Genomic DNA, 24,546 nt, shown 5'->3' with positions numbered 1-24,546 from the left:
AGCCCCACATCGGGCTCCCTGCTCGGCGGGAAGCCTGCTTCTCCCTCTCCCACTCCCCCTGCTTGTGTTCCCTCTCTCGCTGTGTCTCTCTCTGTCAAATAAATAAATAAAATCTTAAAAAAAAAAAAAAAAAGCAAAGTTAATTTTTATAGGTTGTTAAAGTTGGTTTAAATGAGATAAGCTCCTCTTTGGCGTATGAATACAAAGCTTAAGTAACCAAAAATTAAGATTATGCGTTCTTTTATTTGATAATTGCTTAAATCTACTAGAGTACTTTTTCAGCTATGAGAACTTTTTGACATATATGAGTAGAGGTGGCAGCATTTTTTGGAAGTTGGTAATGGCACAAAAATCTTAATTTAAATGTTGTACATTTATATGTAGGTAGAAAGAGATTTGTTAAAAATATTAATTGTGAAAATTCATATTTGCAATTTTAATTTGGTAGGTACGAACTATGGCTCGAGATTTATATGACGACCACTTTAAAGCTGTTGAAAGCATGCCTCGTGGAGTAGTGGTAACACTCAGAAACATAGCAACTCAATTAGAGTCATCTTGGGAACTTCATACAAATAGACAAGTATGTTATTTAGCCTCTAGATTTTATGGTACACATTGATCTTGGTTTAGTTTTCCCCCCTTTATCCTTTATATTCTGGGTATTGATTAGTGGTCAGCAAATTATTACCCATGGGCTAAATTGGGCCTGCTAGCTATTTTTATATGGCTTTGTGAGGTAAGAGTGGTTTTCATATTTTTAAATGGTTGAAAACAAATCAGAAGTGAGAGTATTTTCTGATACATGAGAATCACATGTAAATGTAATGATAGTGTCCGAAAGTAGTTTTATTGCTTATAGCCATGCTCACTCTTTTACCTATTGTCTGTGACTGCTTTGGAGGTGTGGTGCAGGGCAGAGTTGAATAGGTGTGACAGAGGCCATATAGCCTGTAAAGCCTAAAATACTTCTAATTGTCCCTTTATAAATTGTTTTGTGCATGGGGTGCCTGGGTGACTCAGTTGGTTACGTGTCCTGACTCTTGATTTCGGCTCAGGTCATGATCTCAGGGTTGTGAGATTGAGCCCCTGTGTTGGGCTCTGTGCTCAGCCTGGAGCCTGCTTAAGATTCTCTCTTTCCCTCTCCCTCTGCCCCTCTTCACCCCTTCCTTCTCTTAAAAAAAAAAATTGTTTTCTGACCCTGGTAGAGATATAATTTACATTAATAATTTGAACTTCCTATTCTTATTTAATATCTGACTTATTTTCCTGGTAATTGATGTTGTGATAAATTAAGTATATTAAGATCTGTTTATTTTTTTGTTGTTTTTGTCTTCATTAAAAATTTTTTTTCTTTTAGTGTATTGAGAGTGAGAACACTTGGAGAGATTTAATGAAGACAGCCTTAGAAAATCTAATTGTACTTTTGAAGGATGAAAACACAATTTCACCATATGAAATGTGCAGTAGTGGATTGGTGCAAGCACTTCTTACTGTTTTAAACAATGTAAGTTTATGAAGTAGTACAGAACAGACTATATAGTTCTAACAATTACTTGTAGCAACATTTTTGGCAAAGCAGTGTTTGTTTTGTCAAGAAAAATTAAAAAACTGAGGTAATAAATGTTAGTATTTATAATTTGGCCTTTCTTTTATGTTGTATCATTAGTTTAAGCCAATTGAATTCAGTAATTGAGTCTATTTAGATTTTTGAGTTTTCCAATCATAATTTATTCTAGAGTTTTTTTGACAAAACACTTACTTTAGCCTAAGATTTAACATTATTCAGTGCTCTGATTTCTTCATAAAATGAAATTAGTCTGTAGACCTTCTTAAGTCCTTAAATTATTTGCATAAAATTAAAATTTATGAGCCATGACTGTTTGGGAAGTTACTCTGATTATTTGACAAGTATTTGCTAATAACCTTGTGTTTCTCTTCAACTTAGTCTACCTTTAATGTCTCTCTATTGTGATAAAAATTTTATTTTAATGAAACATACCATATGTACTTGTTATAACAAATTCTAACACAAGTATAAAAAGTGAAAGTTTTCTTCTATTTTAGTTCTACATCCAACTTTAATTTTTGCTCTTAATCACTGTATGTGGTAATACACTCTTAAAATTCATTTTAATTTCTATATGTTGTATATTCCCTTCATTAATTTTACCATTTGCATAACTTCCATTTATTAAAATTATATTGATATATCACATTATATCACTTAGTGATATTTGTGAAATCATTGTTTTGGTATACCAGTTATATTTTTTCTAATACTAATTAAAGTAGATAGTATTATTAAAATGGAAAATGTTCATTTGTAAATAATCTGAAATTACCTTGCATACTACACTTTGGGAAAAGCTCACAGGAAGTAAAAAAAAAAAAATCTGTATATTAGCTGTGTTCTACAAGTTATATAGTAAAAAGAATTTTGATTGAAGGAAAATGATTTCACTTAGATTATATTGATAATTTTGTAATAATATATTAATGTTATCTTTGTAGTGTGTGTTTTTCATAAATTTTGGTAACAGCCTTAAAATGGTTTTTTTGTACCTTTTTAATTTTTTGTAGAGCATGGATTTAGATACAAAACAAGATTGTAGTCAACTGGTAGAAAGAATAAATGTTTTTAAAACAGCTTTTAGTGAAAATGAAGATGATGAAAGGTAAATCACTAAATTTCTTTAAATTTGAAGTTTGCAGTGTTTGAAAATTGGTATACTTTAAAATAGTCTAATATAGTACTTATACACAAAATAGGAACTTTTGAATTCGGTAAACGAAGTAGCTTTATATTGTAAATGTATAATAATAGGAAAAGATTTTTAAAAAGATTTTATTTATTTATTTGAAAGAGAGCATGAGCAGGGTGAGGGGCAGAGGGAGAAGCAGACTCCCTGCGGAGCAGGGATCCTGATCACGGGACTCTGTGACATGACCTGAGCCAAAGGCAGATGCTTAACTGACTGAGCTCCCCAGGTGCCCTGGAAGCATCTTTTTACATAAATTCCTTTAAGTGGTATTACTGAGTTAAAGATTGTAGATGATCTTAAAAGTTTCTTGATGCAGATTGTCAAGTTATTATCCAGAAACATTACACTAGTGTTACCTTGCCAGCAAATAATATAGTTTTCAAAACTTTGTTGCTTTATATTTTCATATGTATCGAAAATATTAAGAAAAAAATTATTTAAACTTTTTTTTAAGATTTATTTATTTATTTATTTGTTGGAGAGAGAGAGCGTGCACGCACTCGCACTCACGCCCACCCACAAACAAGGGGAGTGGCAAGCAGAGGGGGAAGCAGACACCCTGCTGAGCAGAGAGCCTGATGTGGGGCTCTATCCCAGGACCCTGGGATCATGACCTGAGCTGAAGGCAGATGCTCAATCAACTAAGCCACCCAGGCATCCCATAGTTTAAACTTTAAAAAATAAATTATATATCTACTTTGAATGCAGCTGATAGAAGTCTTATAAGTAAAATGAAATACTCTTGAGTGAAGGAAATTGAGTTATGAGAGTATTTTTGTTTGCTTAGATGTAGTCTCATACAAAATTAAACTTTTCTTTGCACTCAAAGAAAGTAGGGGACTATATGAGGCTGGTTAGTGCAGTTCCTGTATGAACTTGGTTATAAACACTCTTAATTATTTTTTCTTCGTAGTCGACCAGCAGTTGCATTAATTCGGAAGTTAATAGCTGTACTAGAGTCTATTGAACGTCTACCTCTCCATCTGTATGATACACCTGGATCCACATATAACCTGCAGGTAACCGTGAAAAATGCGGTCACTACTATTGCTGAATGTGTTTAGGAGCACAAATCTTTTACTTTGCTTAAGAAAACAAAAGCAAGAACGAACTTTGTTCATATTGTATTAAATAACAGTTGTGCTTACTCATTAAAGACTGTAACCGTAATGTCATTTGATTGTTTTTTTAATAACTCTTGAATTATTAATATTTCAATTTTTTGTTTAATCAAATCGCTGTGGATTTCAGTAAATGTTTATTGTGAGTAATAAGTCATTTGGTTGATGGTAAGTGGAAAAAGATGCTTTATCAGTGGAAAAGGCAGGAAAAGAAATGGGTCCTTTTGTTCTAGAATTACGAGTTACGTCCTTTCATCCCTCTAAGTCTCAGTAGATGAGAAAGTATGAAAATACTTTATTATGTTATGTTAATCACCATACATTACATCATTAGTTTTTGATGTAGTGTTCCATGATTCATTATTTGCGTATAACACCCAGGGCTCAGTGCAGAACGTGCCCTCTTTAATACCCATCACCAGGCTAACAAGTATGAAAATATTTGAAGGACAGTTTTTTTTCTTTCTTTTTTTATGTCATTTTTTAAAGCCAGGTGGCCTTCCTTAGCTATTCATATTGATTCTTTAGGAAATCTGTCATGGGTTTTATAAAAAGCTTGTTTTTTTCCTAAATGTTTTCTGGTTGACATTCACATTCATTTATTCATTTATTCTTTTGTTAGCAGCTGGTATCCAGATATGAATAGATAGAACAAATATTCTTTGTATGAATATCCCAGTCCAGATCTTTTATATCTTTTGTAGGTTACCTTAGTATTCCTTACACGTCATTTTGCCTGAATCTTGCCTTTATCCAATCTATCCTGCATTGCACTGCATGGAATAGTTTCTTTTATTTTTTATTTAAGATTTTTTTTTTTAAGATTTTGTTTATTTATTTGAAAGAGAGAATGAGATAGAGCATGAAAGGGGGGTGAGGCAGAGGGAGAAGCAGACTCCCCGCTGAGCAGGGAGCCCAATGCGGACTCGATCCTGGGACTATAGGATCGTGACCTGAACCGACGGCAGTCGCTTAACCAGCTGAGCCACCCAGGCGCCCTGGAATAGTTTCTTTTAAATAGAACCTTTAATAAGTGACTAAGAATCTCTATTTGCCAAAACAATGGCTACTCAAGGCAAAAATCTTGCCATACCCCCCAAGAACCCAGTAATGTTACCAAAGCCACTAGCCAGACTAGAGAGGTTGTCTAGGGAGTTAAAGTATGTTAGTTTGCCTGACATGGAATTAATATTTAACATGATGTTGAGATCTACTTTGTGTTTTATTTTGTATAGAATAATGAAGAGGAGCAAGGGCTTTTGGCACATCCCCCCCCTTTTTTAATATTTGATTTTTTAAGCAATCATTACACCAAATGTGGGGCTCCAAGTTACAACCCCAGGATCAAAAGTCACATGCTCTACTGACTGAGCCAGCCAGGTGCCCCAGTACATCCTTTTTAAGGCTTTATCCCTTTTTTTTTTTTTAAGATTTTATTTATTCATTTGAGAGAGAGAGTCAAAGTATGAGTGAGGGGAGGGAAGGGGAGAGGGAGCAGACTCCCCACTGAGCTTAGAGCCCAACCCAGGACCCCGGGATTATGACCTGAGCCAAAGGCAGCCGCTTAACCGAATGAGCTGCCCCAGGTGTTCCAAGGCTTTATCCTTGTTAAGTAAATAAGGCAGAGATAAGTCTCAAAAGACTAGCAGTTCCCCTGCTTGTAAAGCCCTAGGAGCATCAGCATCTTTTATTCACCAATTTTAGGAGACTATGCAAGATAAAAAGACAGGAAGGCTGGTAATGTATCCTCTGGGTAGTTCTACCCACATGCCCATGTAAGTATTTGATTATGTATCTATAGGAATTAGTGAAGATTTAAACAGCAATGATACTACCTAAAATTGCTAGTTTCGTACTTGCTTAATAAAATGGATTGGATTGGACGCTATTGTGTATTTTTAAAAGTTGATTAGCCATAGCGGTGCCTGGCTGACTCATTTCGTAGAGCATTTGACTCTTGATCTTAGGGTTGTGAGTTTGAGCCCCATATTGGGCAGAAAACCTACCTAAAAAAAAGTTTACCAGCCATAGACTATTTAATATATTCTATCTTTAAAAGAATAAATTAGGGACTCCTGGGTGGCTCAGTTAAGTGCCTGCCTTCGGCTTAGATCATGATCCCAGGGTCCTGGGATCAAATTTGCCATTGGATTCCCTACTGAGCAGGGAGCCTGCTTCTCCTTCTGCCCCTCCCTCCCCCCTGCTTGTGTTTTTTTTTCTCTCTCTGTCAAATAAATTAAATCTTAAAAAATGATTTAAAAAATGAATAAATTAACTAAATAATTAGCTACTTTTCATAACTTACCTGGAAAATTGCAGCTTATAAGGAATGCAGTACCTTCTGTTACAGTGTTTTACGATTTCATTAAACCATGTGTATTTGAAGCTGTTTAGAAATTCTAAGTACCGTGTCAACTTTGTTTCTTGAAAGCCAGTATCATTTGTTCTGGTGGTCCTGTAAAATTTTATTTATTTATTTATTTATAAAGATTTATTTATTTATTTGAGAGAGGAGAACTGGGGGAGGAGCAGAGGGAGAGGGACAAGCAGACTCCGTGCTAAGTGTGGAGCCTGACATGGGGCTTGATCTCATGACCCTGAGATCACTCCATGCACTGAAATCAAGAGCCTGACGCTTAACTGACTGAGCCATCCAGGTGCCCCCAGTGGTTCTTTAAAAAAAAAAAAAAAAAAAAAAATTAATAGAAAACAAACACTGATCCTTCTTCAGTGGTTCTACTGTAACTTATAATTTTCAATTACTATTGAGAACCTTTCTCATTTTTACAGTTCTAAGAGACAAACGAGGTACTTTCTGAAGCAGTTTTATCATTTTTTTGCACAGATACTTACAAGAAGATTAAGATTTCGGTTGGAACGTGCACCTGGTGAAACTGCATTGATAGACAGGACTGGCAGGATGTTGAAGATGGAACCCTTAGCTACAGTTGAATCTCTAGAACAGTATCTCTTAAAAATGGTGAGTTTCTGGCAAGGCCGTGGTGAAATAGGCATTCTCTGCTATGGGGTTTAAACCCTTTAGAAAAGTAGTTGGGGAAGTATGTTTGCAGAGTTATGGTAATGCTCTTTGACCTTGTAATTCTGTTTTTTGTACTCTACTAAGAAAATAATCTTTAAGCACTACAAATGCTTTCTTCATTAAGGTGTTTATTAGAGACATTTGTAATACTGAAATCATGAACAAAACCTTAATGCCAGTCAATAAAAGGAATATCAAGCTGTTAATTATTTCCATTAATTTGAATATTGTGTAGCTACTAAAATGTATAAAGACCAATAAGGAAACAAATTTTGGTATAGTATGATCAGATGTTGTTTTACCCTGTCTGTTGAGATAATGGAGTAAAGAAATACTCTATGATATTAATAGTGGGGTACTTTGGTTGTAGAAATTTGCGTTTTTCTGTTTTTTCCACAAATATTCTTTTTTTAAAAAAAGATTTATTTGAGAGAGAGTGCATGTGCGGCGGGAAGAGGGGCAGAGGGAGAAGAGAGAATCTGAAGCAGCCATCCTGCTGAGCATGGAGCCCGCTGTGGAATTTTTCCCAAATATTCTTTAATGAGTATTTGTTGTGATAAAATAAGTCACATTGGGGCAGCTGGGTGGCTCAGTCAGTGAAGCAGCTGCCTTCCGCTCAGGTCGTGATCTCAGGGATCACGGGATTGAGCCCCACATCAGGCTCCCTGCTCCGCCGGCAGTCTCCTCCGTCTTCCTCTGCCGCTATTCATTACCCCCTTATTCGTGCTCTCTCACTTGCTTGCTCTTGCTCTCTCATAAATACTACACTTGATCTTAGCCAAAAGGCCGAGAAGTGATTGCTCTCTCATAAATAAACTCTTAAAAAAATAAGTCACATTAAAGGGATAGGGAAAAGTGGGCATTGCATTTGAAAATAGCCTTATTAAGGTGAGTGTCTTCATATTTTCTTTGGTATAGGTAGCAAAGCAGTGGTATGATTTTGACCGATCTTCATTTGTTTTTGTTCGGAAATTAAGAGAAGGCCAAAATTTTATATTTCGGCACCAGCATGATTTTGATGAAAATGGAATCATTTACTGGATTGGGACAAATGCCAAGTAAGTCATGCTGTTTAATGTAGAGAGAAAATATTCACCTGAAAAAAAAATTCTAGGTAGTAGAATAAAATTATTAACCACTCTGAGTATCATACAGTTTAAGGAATTTTGTATTACAGGTTAAATATAACACTATCTCATTTACTTTTTATGAAGAAAAATATATAAATTGTCAACTTTAGGATTTAAAAAATATGATTTTATGTGAAAAAAGCTAGTATGAATAAATGGCATTTATTTTAATAGTGTTAACTGCTATTTTTTTTTCCTTTATTTAGAACTGCGTATGAATGGGTAAATCCAGCTGCTTATGGACTTGTAGTAGTAACATCGTCAGAAGGAAGAAATCTACCTTATGGCCGCCTAGAAGACATACTAAGTCGTGATAATTCAGCTTTAAATTGTCATAGCAATGATGATAAGAATGCCTGGTTTGCCATAGATCTGGGTCTCTGGGTGGTACCATCAGCATATACACTTCGTCATGCTCGTGGTTATGGAAGGTCTGCACTGAGAAATTGGGTTTTCCAGGTATCCAAAGATGGACAGAACTGGACTTCTTTGTATACCCATGTTGATGACTGCAGTCTCAATGAACCAGGGTTAGTTGAGGAGTCTTTGCAAATTGAAAAATTCAGTAATGAATTTTGTTTATTTTTATAACTGTATGCTCTTAGAGCTGTCTTCTTTGTGAAATATTGAAGCAAGATTTTCTTTTTATTTTTTTAAATATTTATTTGAGAGAGAGCATATGAGAGGGGGGAGGGTCAGAGGGAGAAACAGACTCCCTGCTGAGCAGGGAGCCTGATGTGGAACTCGATCCCACGACTCCAGGATCATGACCTGAGCCAAAGGCAGTTGCTTAACCAACTGAGCCACCCAGGCGCCCAAGATTTTCTTTTTAAAAACATCACTTGAGGGGTGCCTGGGTGGCTCAGTTGTTAAGTGTCTGCCTTCGGCTCAGGTCATGATCCCAGGGTTCTGGGCTCAAACCCTGCATCAGGTTCTCTGCTCCGTGGGAAGCTTGCTTTTCCCTCTCCCACTCCCCCTGCTTGTGTTCCCTGTCTCACTGTCTCTCTCTCTGTCAAATAAATAAATAAAATCTTAAAAATTCACTTGCTACTATAATTTAGGTATTAATTTGACCAAAACTTTTAACAGCTTTAGATAAAACATTAGAACACTGAGCCTATTTATTTAAAAAGAAATTGATACATAGGTAGATATGTGTATATATAGCATACTAAACTCCCCATGTACGCACATGATATATGTGTATTTTCTACAAATTAATAGTTGCTATTGCTGGTTATAGAATTATGGCTAACTTTTAAATTTTTCTTATTTTTATATGCTCTTTTCCTAAATTTTATATATTGGTCATATTTTTTTAAAAACAAAGTATTATATTCCTTTTAAAAAATTTATTTATTTATTTGAGAGAGTGTGCATGCAGAAGGGGCAGAGGGGGCGGGAGAGGGAGGAGTCCATGCTGAACACGGGGCTCAATGCTGCTGATCCCATGGCACCGAGATAGCAACCTGAACTGAATCCAGGAGTCTGACACTCAACCAACTGAGCCACCCAGGTCCCCCAAAAGTATTATATTTCTAAAAATTTTAGTTCTAAGTTTTAATAGAACAGTGTGGCACATTTTGAGGGGAATATAGGGCATGGAGTTAAATTAATTTCTGCATTTCATGTAGTATGGAGGGAGCTCCTTAACATTTGGATTAATAATATTTTCATGCTTTAAATTTAATATTTTAATATATCATTTTAAACTTCACATGAATTTTAAAAAATCTTTTTCATCTCAAGCATACTGTTACTCTTAAAATTTCTTGTCTTATTTCTTTGGATTTTATTAGTCAAAAATCATTTAAAATTATGAGCCAGTCGTATACATTTAAACATTTCATTTTTAATGATGGCTGATTTTCTCCTTTGATATCTTGATTCTTGTGTAACAGACTGTGGAATTCCATAACACCCTGAATGTGGAAGTTGGTTTATTTTTTCTATTGGTCTCTGTTATGTAAAAAATCTTCCCCACCTTAAATATCTTTTTCATCTGTTTTAAAACATTGCACCATTTTTTCCCTAACACATTCACAGGTCAACAGCAACCTGGCCTCTTGATCCACCAAAGGATGAGAAACAAGGGTGGCGACATGTGAGAATTAAACAGATGGGGAAGAATGCTAGTGGACAAACCCACTACCTGTCACTATCTGGATTTGAACTTTATGGCACTGTAAATGGAGTATGTGAAGACCAGCTAGGTAAAGAGATGATAACAGGGTTTTAACTTAATGGAACAGTTCTCTTTATAAAATGTGACTTGTTTATATTTCTTGAATTTCTACTTTATAGGGAAAGCAGCTAAGGAAGCAGAAGCTAATCTTAGAAGACAAAGACGTCTAGTTCGCTCCCAGGTTCTGAAATACATGGTTCCAGGGGCTCGTGTGATCAGAGGCCTTGATTGGAAATGGCGAGATCAGGATGGCAGCCCACAGGGAGAAGGTACCGTCACAGGGGAACTGCATAATGGTGAGTAGGTACTTAGCATTTTTAGTGTAGAAATGGAGTACTTAAATAACAAAGTATTTTTCTTTTGTTATTTTGGTTAGTTTACAAATTGTATAAATGTCCCAGCACTCTGTAGTAGAACTGTATTGATTTCACATTAAAAATGGAAAAATCATTTACTTAGAATTAAGGGAAATTTTTAATTTCTCTTTTGATTTAGAACTTACTGCTAATATTTTAGTGATTAATAAGTTAGTATAAGTTGACTACTCTAAAGACACATTTTCTCCTGCTTTTTTGGGTCTCTTCATAAGTTTTCATTGATCTTTATTTTCTTATGCTTTTCTTGTTAGCATGATAGGAATCAGGCAGTAATTTTTTATTCTTTTATAAGTCATGTAGAAGAAAAAGCATTAGCATTTTTAGTAACTACTTTTTAATAAAGCACAGAACAAGAATTATAGCCTCTTCATTTATTAATAGATTATAAAATAACATTCATAACGTTTCTCAGTCTACTAGCTTTTCTTTGGATTTTAAACTTTGATATTTTATAAGGTGAGGGTTGTTATTTAAATCAAGTTCATTTTATAAACCTTTGATGCTGTAGATTTTAGAGAAGTCCATACCCACTTATTTAATAAATTGCTCTTAAATTCCCAGAAGCAACTTAAAATGCCTAATTTTTTTCTTATAAATATGCAAAAGGCTGATTTATTAATGGATAAGTTGCCTAGCCAGTAGTGTGTTCTTAAGAATTTTGCTTGCTGTTAAAAACAAAAAGGAATAAAATGTTCATATTCTTAACTTAAACCAAACATCTGGAGAGCTGTAATAAAGGTGATAGGGCTTAGGAGAATGACTTAACACTTAGTATCTTAATATATTCATGTTCTGTGTGATAACAGGCATTTATTTACCTAAATACATTCTTGATTTTATGGTTTTTAAGATTCTCTTCTTTGTATCACCTTACTACTTAATGCATTTCTTGTATAGTTATACCGTAACTGCAAATTGTTGTCATTATAGCAGGTTTACAGTGAATGAGCAGAGATGTGACTGCCAAAATTCATAAAAACCTGTAATAGTTGAGAGGACAGTAGTACCATTCAACCCAGAAATTTTAAATGTTTTTAGACATTTTAATGATACTTAGTTAATATTCTTTTTCCCCTAAATTGTTTGTTTTGGCTTTTAAGTGTGTGGGCTAGTTAGGGGTATATGAATGTAGTTTATTTTTCTCAGGCTGGAGTCAGCTGAAGCGACTGCCTGCGAAAATGGGATTCTTAATTTTAGAATTTAGTATACAGAAAAGCCTATTTTTGCTGACTGGACTAATGTAGAGGTTTCACAGTTTTGGCTGACCAACATGGCCATTCATATTAAGTCTTATTTTAAAACCTTTATGTTAGAGACAGTGCTTAGCTTTCAAAAGTAAACCAACCATTTCTTTCTTTCTTTCTTTAAAAATTTTTAATTTTATTTTTTAAAGATTTTGTTTATTTGACAGCAAGAGAGGGAACCACAAACAGGGGGGAGTGGGAGAGGGAGAAGCAGGCCCCCCACGGAGCAGGGACCCCCCCCCCCCCGATGCAGGGCTCGATCCCAGGACCCTGGGATCATGACCCAAGCCGAAGGCAGACGCTTAACGACTGAGCCACCTAGGCGCCCCCAAATTTTTAAATATTTTACTTTTAAGTACTCTACCTAATGTAGGGCTTGAACTCACAACCCCAAGATCAAGAATCACACACTCCACTGACCAAACCAGCCAGGTACCCCTAAACCAACCATTTCTTTTGGTGGTGAGGGGCAAAGGGAGAGGGAGAGAATCTTAGGCTCCACATCCAGTGTGGAGCCCGACGTGGAGCTCGATCTCACAACCCTGAGATCATGACCTGAGCTGAAATCAAGAGTCAGGCACTTAACTGACTGAGCCACCCAGGCGCCCCAAATATCTTTCCTTTCTAAAGAATCTGTGTGTCAGTGGGAATATCCCTTTTTTTTTCCTCGTGTATTCCACAAATATGAGTGCCTACTATGTAAAGATACTTTGTTAGATTTCAGGTAAACAATGGTCACCAAAAAAGTATGATTTCCTGCCTTCTGAGTGAAACAGATGAGCATACAATTACAGATCTTGGTTGCTATGAAGTAAATTCAGTATATTTTTGGGGTGATTAATGCAGTACAAGTGTTATTTTTATTTGGAATTGGTATATGTTTTTGAGCCTTTCCTTTATTCACACTATTCCATGTTGCAGAAGAGATAGTTAAATGTTGGTTCTTCAGAAGTTATTTCAGCATATGGAATAAATGGGGACAATTGAAATTTCATCAAAACTAGATTATGTAGATTTGGGGCTGTTAGTTTTCCTCTCATAGAACTCCTATGCAGATAATCCCCACAGGTAATTCAGTATTACTTATACCCCTCTGAGCTTCATCATAAATATATATGAATTGTTATGTGTGTGTGTGCGCATGCATGGAGTACCTGCGTGTATGGGTGAAGTACTTTCAAACTTTATAAAGGCTTGTTAAATTTTTAAAAATACATATATTTTTATATGTTGTGTTTTTCCCTGAAGTAGTTAGCTTATAACACTAAACTAAGATTGTAAAATTTTTATTATTTTCCATTCTAATAGGCAATTTGTTTTATGGCTTTTGGAAATTAATTACTGATTTTTAAAAAGCACAAGTATTGTTTTACAAGTACAAGTAAATATACATTGAATATCGTGTTCATTAGTTCTTTGCACATTATTAGCTTTAGCTTATAGGTTCTAATAAAGAGCCTAGCAATACTTTAAAAATTTTGTTTTTAGAATTTTCTGTGCTTATTCAAATATATTAAACTTAATCATAAGAAAACCAAGTAACCACTGAACTTTGAGAACACAACCGAAATGCTAACTTAGTGTTATTTGAGCTGGTGACCTAAAATTTGTGCAGTAATATGTGAATGTTTTGTTTGTCAATTATTAGAATTTAGCCCAAACTTAAAAATTAATGCTAAGTCAGAACTTTTTTCTAAAAAGAACATTCGACCACATAATCATATTTAGCCATTAAAAAACCTTTTATTTAGATTTCATCTGTACTTAACTGAAGTTGTAGTATTTCACCATTTATATCAGTCTTTTTTACAGTTTTTAACAGTTCTTCCCCTTAAAAGACACCCCAGTAGATGTAAATATGACCCTTACATTGTTTTCAGATTTCAGCAGAGCATGCAGTTCAGAAATAAGAGACATAAAAGGAAGAATTTAATTTTAGTTGGCAGACCTTAAATGACTATAGAAATTCAGAGAAGTTCAGCACTGATGAAAAGCTGATCCCATATTGTGGAGCTACTGTCTGACACGCTCCTCTCTGCTTTCTGCCGGGTCTCACAAACTCCTGTCCCTTTCCAGGCTGGATTGATGTCACCTGGGATGCTGGTGGCTCAAACTCTTACCGTATGGGCGCAGAAGGAAAATTTGACCTCAAGCTTGCACCAGGGTACGACCCTGATACAGTGGCATCACCCAAACCTGTTTCATCCACTGTTTCAGGCACAACGCAATCATGGAGCAGCTTGGTGAAAAACAACTGTCCAGACAAGACCTCTGCTGCTGCAGGCTCCTCAAGTAGAAAAGGAAGCAGCAGTTCTGTGTGTAGCGTGGCCAGTAGCAGCGACATCAGCTTGGGTTCGACCAAAACGGAACGGAGATCAGAAATTGTAATGGAACACAGTATAGTTTCAGGAGCTGATGTCCATGAACCAATTGTTGTTCTTTCATCTGCTGAAAACGTCCCTCAAACAGAAGTAGGGTCATCTTCCAGTGCAAGCACCAGCACCTTAACAGCGGAAACGGGAAGTGAAAATGCCGAAAGAAAGCTAGGCCCTGATAGTTCTGTTCGCACTCCTGGGGAGTCTAGTGCAATATCCATGGGAATCGTTAGTGTTAGTTCTCCTGATGTTAGTTCAGTGTCTGAGTTAACAAATAAAGAAGCAGCTTCACAACGACCCCTTAGCTCTTCAGCAAGTAACAGACTGTCAGTGAGTTCTTTGTTGGCTGCTGGGGCCCCTATGAGCTCTAGTGCAAGTGTACCTAATCTGTCCTCAAGAGAAACATCTAGCTTGGAGAGTTTTGTAAGGAGAGTGGCAAACATAGCACGGACTAATGCCACGAACAACATGAATCTAAGCCGAAGCAGCAGTGATAACAACACTAATACTTTGGGGAGGAATGTGATGAGCACAGCAAGTAAGTGAGCTTTTCCTTATGGAACCCAATGATTTTTCCACTCGGAGGGATGCACAGTAGGGTTTCTTGGTCAGTGGGTTCTGGCTGCAGTCTTTAACTAGATCATTAACCATGTTACATACAACTACGTCAGATTTAGCACTTCAGGAATCTGTTGTTAAGTTCTATAGAATCATGATCTCTTAAGAATTCAGATCAGGTGTGATAAAGAACCTCTTAATCTGAAAGGATAAAAACAGTAACACACTTCTATTTTTCACTCTTCTAAGATAAATGGTTACGTTCAGCTGCATGAGGAAATAGATGACTATTAAATATTGTCATGGTCAACTAAAATCAGAGCATCACACTGGTTTAACTTTGCCTTAGGTCCTAAATTGATACTAGCTTCTGGAAGGCATTTAATTCTAACTTAAGCTAATGGGTTAAAGAAATTCCTTTGGAAAATGTCATTGGGAATTAGTGCATTGCCTGTTTCACTTTTTAAAAAAAACAAGGCTTAATTTTTTGAAAAATAACAGTGCTATACAAACAAGGATTCTTAGTTGGATTTCAGTTGGGTTCCCAAAGTTGTTGCTTTTCAGCCTTTTAATAATTAGTGTTTCATGATCTCATTCTTTTATTCTAAATATATAACCTAGTTTTTCTTAGGTTTATACAATCCCACCAATTGTACTGATTTGCTTCATTTTTATCTTTAGCTTCTCCTCTTATGGGTGCTCAGAGTTTCCCCAATTTGACCACACCTGGTACCACATCAACAGTGACAATGTCAACATCCAGTGTGACTAGCAGCAGCAATGTAGCCACAGCAACAACAGTTTTATCAGTTGGTCAGTCCTTAAGTAATACTTTAACTACCAGCCTCACATCAACCTCCAGTGAGAGTGACACAGGCCAGGAAGCAGAATATTCCTTATACGGTAAGTGATAGTTTAAAATACTTAGGTATTTGTGTAGTGATGCTTTTAGTATGTTTTCCTGCTATGTTGTTTTTAACTGTCAATTAGAAAATAATTATCCTCTCTTATTAAAGATACGGCATCTTCATATAAGATGAAAAAACTCTGTGCTGTGGGGGACTGTTAGATTATCTGATTATAAGTGGACATCTAGGAACTTTTGTGTCCTCCTTTTTCACCTTTTGTGAAATAATGAAGTTTTATTGGAAGAATTATGGTAACAAAGATATTGGACACCTTTATCAGAAAAGAATAGAAGTATAAGAGATTAATAATAATAATAAGCTTTGTAAAGTTATATTCTTTGTATACTATAATGTAAGAAGAAAAACACTCCCCCTGTGTGTCTCCTCTACTCTCAACACTCTGTTCACAGAGCCCTTCACTGCTGGTACCGCTGACTACCAGATGTTTGTGAAGTTTGCCCATACCGAGCAGTGTTCAGACACCAGCTGGGTGTCCTACAGTTTAACTCAGTTGCTCAGCTCTGGCACTGTTACCTACCTGGAATTAGTGCCACATCCCATAGGTAAAGGGCCCCGTTCCATAACACCCTCTCCCCACCCCTTCAGACACAGATCCAAAGTCCAGGTTGTCATCTGTGCTGCAGACTGGCTATAAATTGGAAGCTTCCGTGACCCTCTCCTCTGGTTTAATTTGCTGGAGTGGCTCACAGGATTCAGGAAAACATTTTATTTATTGGATTAACTGTTTCTTATAAAAAAGGGTATAATTCAGGGGCACCTGAGTGGCTCAGTCATTGGGCGTCTGTCCGCCTTCGGCTCGGGTGGTGATCCTGGGGTCCGGGGATCAAGCCCCGCATTGGGCTCTCTGCTCCGCGGGAGGCCTGCTTCTCCCTCTCCCACTCCCCCTGCTTCTGTTCCCTCTCTCGCTGTGTCTCTCTCTGTCAAATAAATAAAATCTTAAAAAAAAAAAAAAAGGGTATAATTCAGGAACAGCCAGATGGAAGAGATGCATAGGATGAGGTCTGGAAGGTCCCAAGCACAGAGTGTTTGTCCCTTTGGAGTTTGGGGACCCTGCCATTCCACGGATGTATCCTTGTCTACCAGTCTGGAAGCTCTTTGAATCCCCCATTTGCGGAGGTGGAGGGAGGAGGTGTTTAGAGGCTTCATGATTTCAGCATGATTGATTAAATTATTGGCCGTTTGTGATTGAACTCATATATCTGGCCCCTCTTCTTTCCCCAGAATATTAAAGAGTTAGGGCTACTGTTTGCCTCTTGAAAATTATCGTTAGATGATTACCATTTCCGTTTTCACATTTCTAAAACTGGAGGACTCTTTAAGGGTGCTGCTGTGAAGGATCAGGGGAATATCTGCCTTATAAAATAATTTCTATATGCAAACTTTTACTGTGTTAGGTTTTGAGGGACGTGATTCTGTGATATGGTCAAATCTATGAAATAAGGAGCTATTTAAGTGTTCTTATACTCTGATAAAGAGAAGATCATAAGTAAAAAAAAGCCTAGACTTCAGTGAATTATAACATGTGAGAGATGAAGTTTCAGTATCTAAAGTAAGATTGTTTTCCTTTGAAAGTAAGCCAAAAGTGGAATTGATTGTGTGTTTGCATGCATGTATGCATACTACCACATCATGTTCATGAGAACCACTCTTCAATTACAGGATGGCACCTTACATGTGTTAGGGATAATATATTTCATCAAATTTAAGATGCCATTATAATTATTTTATGTCACTAAGAAAAAATGTTGCCAGTTCAGCTGTGACTTGCCATTGCTTGTAAGACACATTCTGATTCCAGAATATTGAAGTGTTAAAAAAAATATTGTGTGCCTTAGAAACTAATTGAATATAGTATCAGGCCTCTTTCTTCTACTAGCCATCTAGTAAAAGGTATTGAATTTTAGTCCTGTGTAATTATTAGATTTAAAATATATATATTTGTTTCAGAGGTTTGCAGATAAAGATTCCACCAAGTAATTATAAATTGTCTTCTGAATGTTCTTTTGGAATATGGAGTGTGTATTGTCTTTTTATCCACAGAAATTTTTTTCCTTTCATATCCAGTAAAACTTCTCCTGCTTTAGTCCCATCATTACTTTCTGTTTTCAGTTCTTGTGCAGAACAGCTTGTCAACATCTTCATTGTGTGGGACTGTGTTTATCTGACACAGACTTCATGGAGGGGGCAGTGAGGGAATATGGATAACGTGAAAGATGGTACATACATTGCTCCATAGTAAATAGGCAGTGTCTATAAGTAGTTGTTACCATTAACCTGCCAGGTCACGGAGCTAAACCCAGCCTCTCTGATTGACTTTATTCTGCCTTTTCCCTTATATGATATTTTACAGTTTCTATTTATATATTCTTTTTCTTTTCTTCTTCTTCTTCTTCTCCTCCACCTTTCTCCTCCTCTCTCCTTCTTCTTTGTGGGGAGGGACAGAGGGAGAGAGAGAATCTTAAGCAGGTTCCATGCCTTGCATGGAGCCCAGTATGGGGCTCAATCTCATGACCCTGAGATCATGACCTGAGCCAAAATCAAGAGTCAGATGCTTAATCGACTGAGCTACCCAGGTGTGCCTCATTTGTTTACTTTTTAAATGCCTCTCTCCCCTGTAAGCTCCATGGGGGCTCAGACCATGTCTGGTTTTTTTTTTTACAGCTGTATATATCTGGTGCCTAACACAATTCTTGGCACATAGTCAGGTATTCAGTAGATATTTGCTGACAGAGTGAATGACTCCAAAGTGTTCTTTTCACACCATGTTATGCTTCCTATGGCTGATGCAGACAATTGTGATAGGATTGTTTTTTTTTAAACCTACCCTGTATTGTTGATCTTTCCTATTAGGAGTTTGTAGACTTGGATTTAGTTTGTGGTCATCCTTTATCTTGGGTTGTTTTCTACCATTCTTGTGACCAACATTACTCATTTTGTATTTGTGGTGGTAGAAGAAGGGTGGGATCACTCAGTGTGTTTTTTATACTTGTTTCTTGAATTTTACTTTCTTTTGTAGAACCAGTACGTGATAACCTTGTAATGCTTTGTTAATTGTGTTGAGAATAAGGTTGTTGGTTTTCTTTTCTAGATTTCCTGGATAGCTGCCGTGCCAGTACTCTTTTAGCTGAGCTAGATGATGATGAAGACTTGCCCGAGCCAGATGAGGAAGATGATGAGAATGAAGATGACAATCAGGAGGACCAAGAATACGAGGAGGTTATGGTAGAGAGTGTCTCCCATTCTCTTAACTGACATAAGATGTTAATAATTGAAATGAAGAGAGGAAAAAGCAAAGTCCTGGTTAAACTTTGAAATAGGGAATTACGGCATGAGTATGAAAAATATGGTTAATTAAGAAAAACACCTTTAATCTGAGCATTTATGATTGTCTTTTAAGAGAAAATAAAGTTTATATTTGGAAAATACTAAAATGTCACATGCTGATGTTTTAACAGGTTTAAAAGTGTAAAGAACTGCACTGATCTTAAAGAATATAATTTTCATGTTTTTTTTCACAATAATTAGACTATTTTCGTATGTATTGTTTTGTGGGCAGTATCTCTGTATTAGTTCATCAGTCTTTACAGCTATGAGGTAGAGGCATAGAATAAGTAATATGTCCTAGTTAATGAATCAGTTAAGTACAAAAGTGGGGACTCAAGCTTAGGAAGTGTGATCTAGAACTCTTAATGTTTAACCACTGTGATTGTCTTCAAACTGAACTTTTGCCTGAGAACACCCTTTATTGTAACTTTTTCATTTCTCTTTATAAAATGTTTTTAGATTTTTAATTTCGTAAGTTGTTTTTTAATGGGGTAAAGGACTCCACAAAAATGCTTTTAGTATATCTTACTTAAAAACAGGTATTACTATAGCATATTTCTTGTGAAGGTTCTGTATGATGCATGGTGAATATAAAGCATTCAATTTATAAATTTTCTGAAGATGACTAATGAATATGAAGTGTTTTAGTGATAGTTTTGATGATGCGGTTAAGGCTGAATGGGGAGATATCTATATATATCCACACACGAGTCAAATAATTAGACATGTCTCTTCGTATTTTCTTATTTCAGATTCTGAGACGTCCATCCCTGCAGCGTCGAGCTGGTTCTCGCTCTGATGTAACACACCATGCTGTCACCTCGCAGCTACCACAGGTCCCTGCTGGAGCAGGGAGCCGACCTATTGGGGAGCAGGTAGTATCTTAATGTTTATCTTCCCTACAGTGTATTTTTCTCCCTTTCACAGTAAAGCATCAACCAAAATGCCTAGAAAAATATATGGGGGTTGAGGTGGAGGTGAGAAGCTACCAGATAAACAAAAAGAAATTTCCCTTAGTGCTTGGGTTCTATATTCTAGAAACAGTCCATGATTGCTCTGGCATAATGCATAAAGGAGTTTCTTACTTGAAAGCACTTCATCTTGGCCCTTGGGTAACAGTGAATGTTTATTAAAATGATTAATGGCTATTATCTAAGATTTACAGTTTTCAGTAATAGTAGTAGAGATTATAACATTATTAGCTGAACATTTATTGATCTTTATATCCTAGCCATTGTTTTCAATACTTTCCATGTATTAACTAATTCAGTCCTTTCAACAACCTTCTGAGGGTTATTATTAGCCCTAACTTTCAGATGAAGTGATTGGTAAAGGTCACACATAGAAGTTTTGGATCTAGGACTAAAACAGACATTCTGGCTACAGAGCTATAATCATGATGTCCATTTGATGTGTTATAAAAGCTAATTAAAGGGTGCCTAGGTGGCTCAGTCGTTAAGCGTCTGCCTTTGGCTCAGGTCATGATCCCAGAGTCCTGGGATCAAGCCCCGCATCGGGCTCCCTGCTTCTCCCTCTCCCACTCCCCCTCTTGTGTTCTCTCTCTCGCTGTGTCTCTCTCTGTCAAATAAATAAATAAAATCTTTAAAAAAAAAAAAAGCTAAATAAGTGTTTGGAATATGAGGGGCTATGTGTGTGCGTTTAAGTATATACATAATTGTTATTTATTACATCACATATTTACAACACTTACAATTTATTGATCTCTTTTTTTGTTGATAGTAAAAGTGAAGAGGAGAAGAAAATATTCCTTTAAAAAACTTTCATTATGGGGGCACCTGGGTGGCTCAGTTGGTTAAGCGTCTGTCTTCAGCTCAGGTCATGATCTCAGGGTCCTGGGATCAAGCCCTGCGTCAGGCTCCCTGCTCAGTGGGGAGCCTGCTTCTCCCTCTCCCTCTGCCTGCCGCTCTATCTGTGCTCTCTCTCTATGTCTCTGTCAAATCTTTAAAAAAAAAAAACTTTTCATTATGGAAATTTTTAAACATGCTCTCTGTGGTTTAGATGCAGACCCACATGTTTAACATTCATTATGTTCAATGACCAATGCTAGCATGAGAGGGACGCAGCGCCAGTACTTGGCCTGTTTTTAAACTAGTGTAATAATCCTAGTCCTACCTTTCAATGTGTGCTTTTTAAAATAAGTAGCCACAGTGAAGTGTTCTAGCCCTTGCACTTCAAGAAAGCTGGTCTTTTTTCCAATTGTCTGTCAGTTCTGTTTAAGATGGATGTTAAAACCTTGGAGCCTGAAAGAATTCTCAAAGAAAAAAAAATAGAAGTAGAAAGAATAGTGCAATGAATCCCCAAGAACCCGTCATCTGACTGTAATGGTTACCAACACTTTGTCAAACATGTTTGATTTATTTGCCCCATAGTTATTTAAAGCATCTTCCAAGCATTATATTTTGTATATAATTCAGTATGTAATAAAATTTACTTACAGTTTTTGAAAGCAACTTATTTAAAAATAATTATAAGTTCACAGATTCACAGGAAGTTGCAAAGATTGTAGAGTGGTCTTGTGCCCTTTGCCCACTTTCTTCCAGGGGTAACCTTCCTAAGGTTACCCCTTACCTAATTAGAGTCTAATATCAAAATCAGGAAATTGACACTGATACAGTGTATGTATATGGTTCTTTCTCATTTTATCATGTTTGGATTAGTGTAACCACCACTAAGGCAACTTACTTTTGGTAAGCTTAAATCATTAAGAAATGGGGGCGCCTGCGTGGCTCAGTCAGTTAAGTAGCTGCTTTCGGCTCAGGTCATGATCCCCGGGTCCTGGGATTGAGGCCCGCATCAGGCTCCGTGCTCAGTGGGAAGCCTGGTTCTCCCTCTCCCACTCCCCCTACTTATGTTCCCTCTCTCACGGTCTCTCTCTCTCCATCAAATAAATAAATAAAATCTTTTAAAAAAATCATTAAGAAATGCATATGCCTATATATGTTTATGTTGGCTCATTTTGTCATAAGAAATTTGGCTAAATAAGTGTAATAGCTATACAGAGACGTATTTAACATACACCTCATTTTATTTTATTTTTTTTTTTTTTTTTTTTTTTTTAACCTTATTGTTGTTTTTTTTTTTTTAAGATTTTATTTATTTATTCATGAGAGAGAGAGAGAGAGACAGAGGCAGAGGCAGACTCCCAAGGAGCAGGGAGCCCGATGCGGGACTCGATCCCAGGACTCCGGGATCATGACCTGAGCCGAAGGCAGACGCTTAACCATCTGAGCCACCCAGGCGCCCCCATACACCTCATTTTAAAGATAGCACATCACTTTTGCAATAATGAAAAGTTTTATCTTGTTTATGTGGAATTTTAACAGGAAGAAGAGGAGTATGAAACTAAAGGAGGACGTCGGAGAACATGGGATGATGATTATGTACTCAAGCGGCAGTTTTCTGCTTTGGTTCCTGCTTTTGATCCTAGACCTGGTCGTACTAATGTCCAGCAGACGACTGATCTAGAGATTCCACCCCCAGGTACTGTGTATTTTAGTTTTGTGATTTATTTTGAACAGACCAAATAATGTTATATGTAATCAGGAAAGTAAGTGGCTACTTATATATGCAGGTTATAAGTAAAAGTTTTCAAAAAAAAAAAAAAAAATAAATATCAGCCCCAAGGCCTTAAAAAATACAAATTTTTTTTTTTATAAGATTTTTAAAATTTATTTGAGAGAGAGAGAGGGAGAGAGCACAAGCAGGGGGAGGGGCAGAGGGAGCCCGATGCGGGGCTCAGTCCCAGGACCCCGGGATCATGACCTGAGCCGAAGGCAGACGCTTCACCACTGCACCACCCAGGTGTCCTGATACAGATTATTTTTAAAGGAGCAAATTGCAGTACTTTAAAAACACGGTGTTTCTGTGTTTGCATAATTTTTAAAGGAAGGCTCATTTAAAGGTAGATAATTTGTATTCTCTATTCTACTGGATCAGAATTGCTATGGATTATTCCTATTCTACTTTGGAAAGTTGTATAGTAGTTTCATTTATGGTCTTGAGTTAGCCTGGTAACTCTCTTACAACTCTATTTTGTTTGTAATAGGCACACTAATGATCCCCAAAGGTATGGAGGTCCTGACCTCCGTAATCTGTGAATAGTTTACCTTAATATGACAAAAGAGACTTTGCAGACAAGATTAAATTAAGGATTTTGAGATGGGAGAATTATCCTGGATTATCCAGGTAGGCCCAGTGTAAACACTAGTGTCCACATAAAAGCAATACGAGAGCAGGGGCGCCTGAGTGGCGCAGTTGGTTGGGTGTCAGACTCTTGGTTTCAGTTCAGGTCGTGATCTTGGAGTCATGAGAATCAGCCCTGCGTCGGACTCTGTGCTCAGTGTAGAGTCTGCTTGAGACTCTGTCTCCACCCTCAGCCTCTCCCCTTCTGCGCTCTTACCTCTCTCTCTCTCTCTTTCTCTCTAACATAAGTAAATAAGTTAAAAAAAAAAAAACTTAAGAGGAATACAGGAGGGTCTGAGACAGAGAAGGAGATTTGACAACAGGAAGCAGAGATCAGAGTGATGAGGAGCCATGAACTCTGGAATACGGGCAGCCTCAAGCTCAAAAAGACAAGCAAACAGATTCTTTCTTAGACCTTCCAAAAGGAACAAAGCCCTGCCAACCCATTTAAGGTTTCTCCCTTCTAGAACTTGTTGTTTTAAACCACCCAGCTTATGGTAATTTATTAAAACAGCAATAAGATGCTGGGGCGCCTGGGTGGCTCAGATGGTTAAGCGTCTGCCTTCGGCTCAGGTCATGATCCCGGGGTCCTGGGATCGAGTCCCGCGTCGGGCTCCCTGCTCCTTGGGAGCCTGCTTCTCCCTCTGCCTGCCTCTCTCTCTCTCTCTCTCTGTCTTTCATGAATAAATAAATAAAATCTTTAAAAAAAAAACAAACAGCAATAAGATGCTAATATACTGAGCAAATCACGTAATTTGTGTAAGCCTGAATTTTCTTATCTCTTACATGGAGAGAGTAATAGTTTCTATTTGACAAGGTAGTTAAAAGTTTTAAATGAGGTACCTGATGTATGCCTCAATAAACATCAGCTATACTAATCAGTATATTATCCTTAAGGAAGACTTAAATGTTGATTAAGTATGGAATGTATTTTTTACTTGATAGAACGATACCTGTGTTAAATAGGGGGAAGTAAGTATGCTTCATAGTATGATGTTCTATGGTGAGGTTGCATATAGGCTGAATCAAGATGTTCCAAGATCCTTTCAAAAAGAAAAACCTGTGCTACGGAATGTAAACAGGTACAAATTTTCTGTAGAGCTCTTTGGCAATGTATTTCATATTGTTACTATCAGAAATCTGTAGTAAAGAAATACTGGCTCTGCACCCAGATTTATATACACTGATGACTACACAAGTATTATTTATATTGTCAGAAAATTGGAAATGATCTTCATTATTTCCAGTAACAGGGATATGGTTTGGGTAAGGTTTAATGGAATGTCATGCAATGA

General features: G+C 36.8%; 1 protein-coding gene across 11 annotated transcripts in view; it reads left to right on the top strand.

Moving 5' to 3' along the window:
- Nucleotides 1-24,546, top strand: part of HECTD1 (HECT domain E3 ubiquitin protein ligase 1) — an 86,727-nt gene that overhangs the window by 48,246 nt on the left and 13,935 nt on the right. For 3 of the 11 annotated variants that reach the window (XM_025870206.2, XM_073895023.1, XM_025870207.2), the window contains exons 16-29: nucleotides 449-583; nucleotides 1,361-1,507; nucleotides 2,584-2,678; nucleotides 3,679-3,784; nucleotides 6,732-6,866; nucleotides 7,845-7,984; nucleotides 8,263-8,586; nucleotides 10,103-10,269; nucleotides 10,361-10,537; nucleotides 13,939-14,775; nucleotides 15,477-15,698; nucleotides 18,813-18,946; nucleotides 19,801-19,923; nucleotides 22,393-22,549. In XM_025870206.2, the coding sequence (XP_025725991.1) occupies nucleotides 449-583; nucleotides 1,361-1,507; nucleotides 2,584-2,678; nucleotides 3,679-3,784; nucleotides 6,732-6,866; nucleotides 7,845-7,984; nucleotides 8,263-8,586; nucleotides 10,103-10,269; nucleotides 10,361-10,537; nucleotides 13,939-14,775; nucleotides 15,477-15,698; nucleotides 18,813-18,946; nucleotides 19,801-19,923; nucleotides 22,393-22,549 (2,899 nt within the window). The remainder of the gene's footprint in view (nucleotides 1-448; nucleotides 584-1,360; nucleotides 1,508-2,583; nucleotides 2,679-3,678; nucleotides 3,785-6,731; nucleotides 6,867-7,844; nucleotides 7,985-8,262; nucleotides 8,587-10,102; nucleotides 10,270-10,360; nucleotides 10,538-13,938; nucleotides 14,776-15,476; nucleotides 15,699-18,812; nucleotides 18,947-19,800; nucleotides 19,924-22,392; nucleotides 22,550-24,546) is intronic. The other 8 variants (XM_073895026.1, XM_073895022.1, XM_073895025.1 and 5 more) reach the window with 5 other exon arrangements.

This window comes from Callorhinus ursinus, unplaced genomic scaffold, assembly GCF_003265705.2.
Source record: "Callorhinus ursinus isolate GAN/ISIS: 27379988/994484 unplaced genomic scaffold, GSC_fseal_2.0 scaffold8, whole genome shotgun sequence".
Lineage (NCBI taxonomy): Eukaryota > Metazoa > Chordata > Mammalia > Carnivora > Otariidae > Callorhinus > Callorhinus ursinus.
Note: the sequence above shows the minus strand (reverse complement) of the source record. Positions and strands in the feature narration are given on the sequence as shown.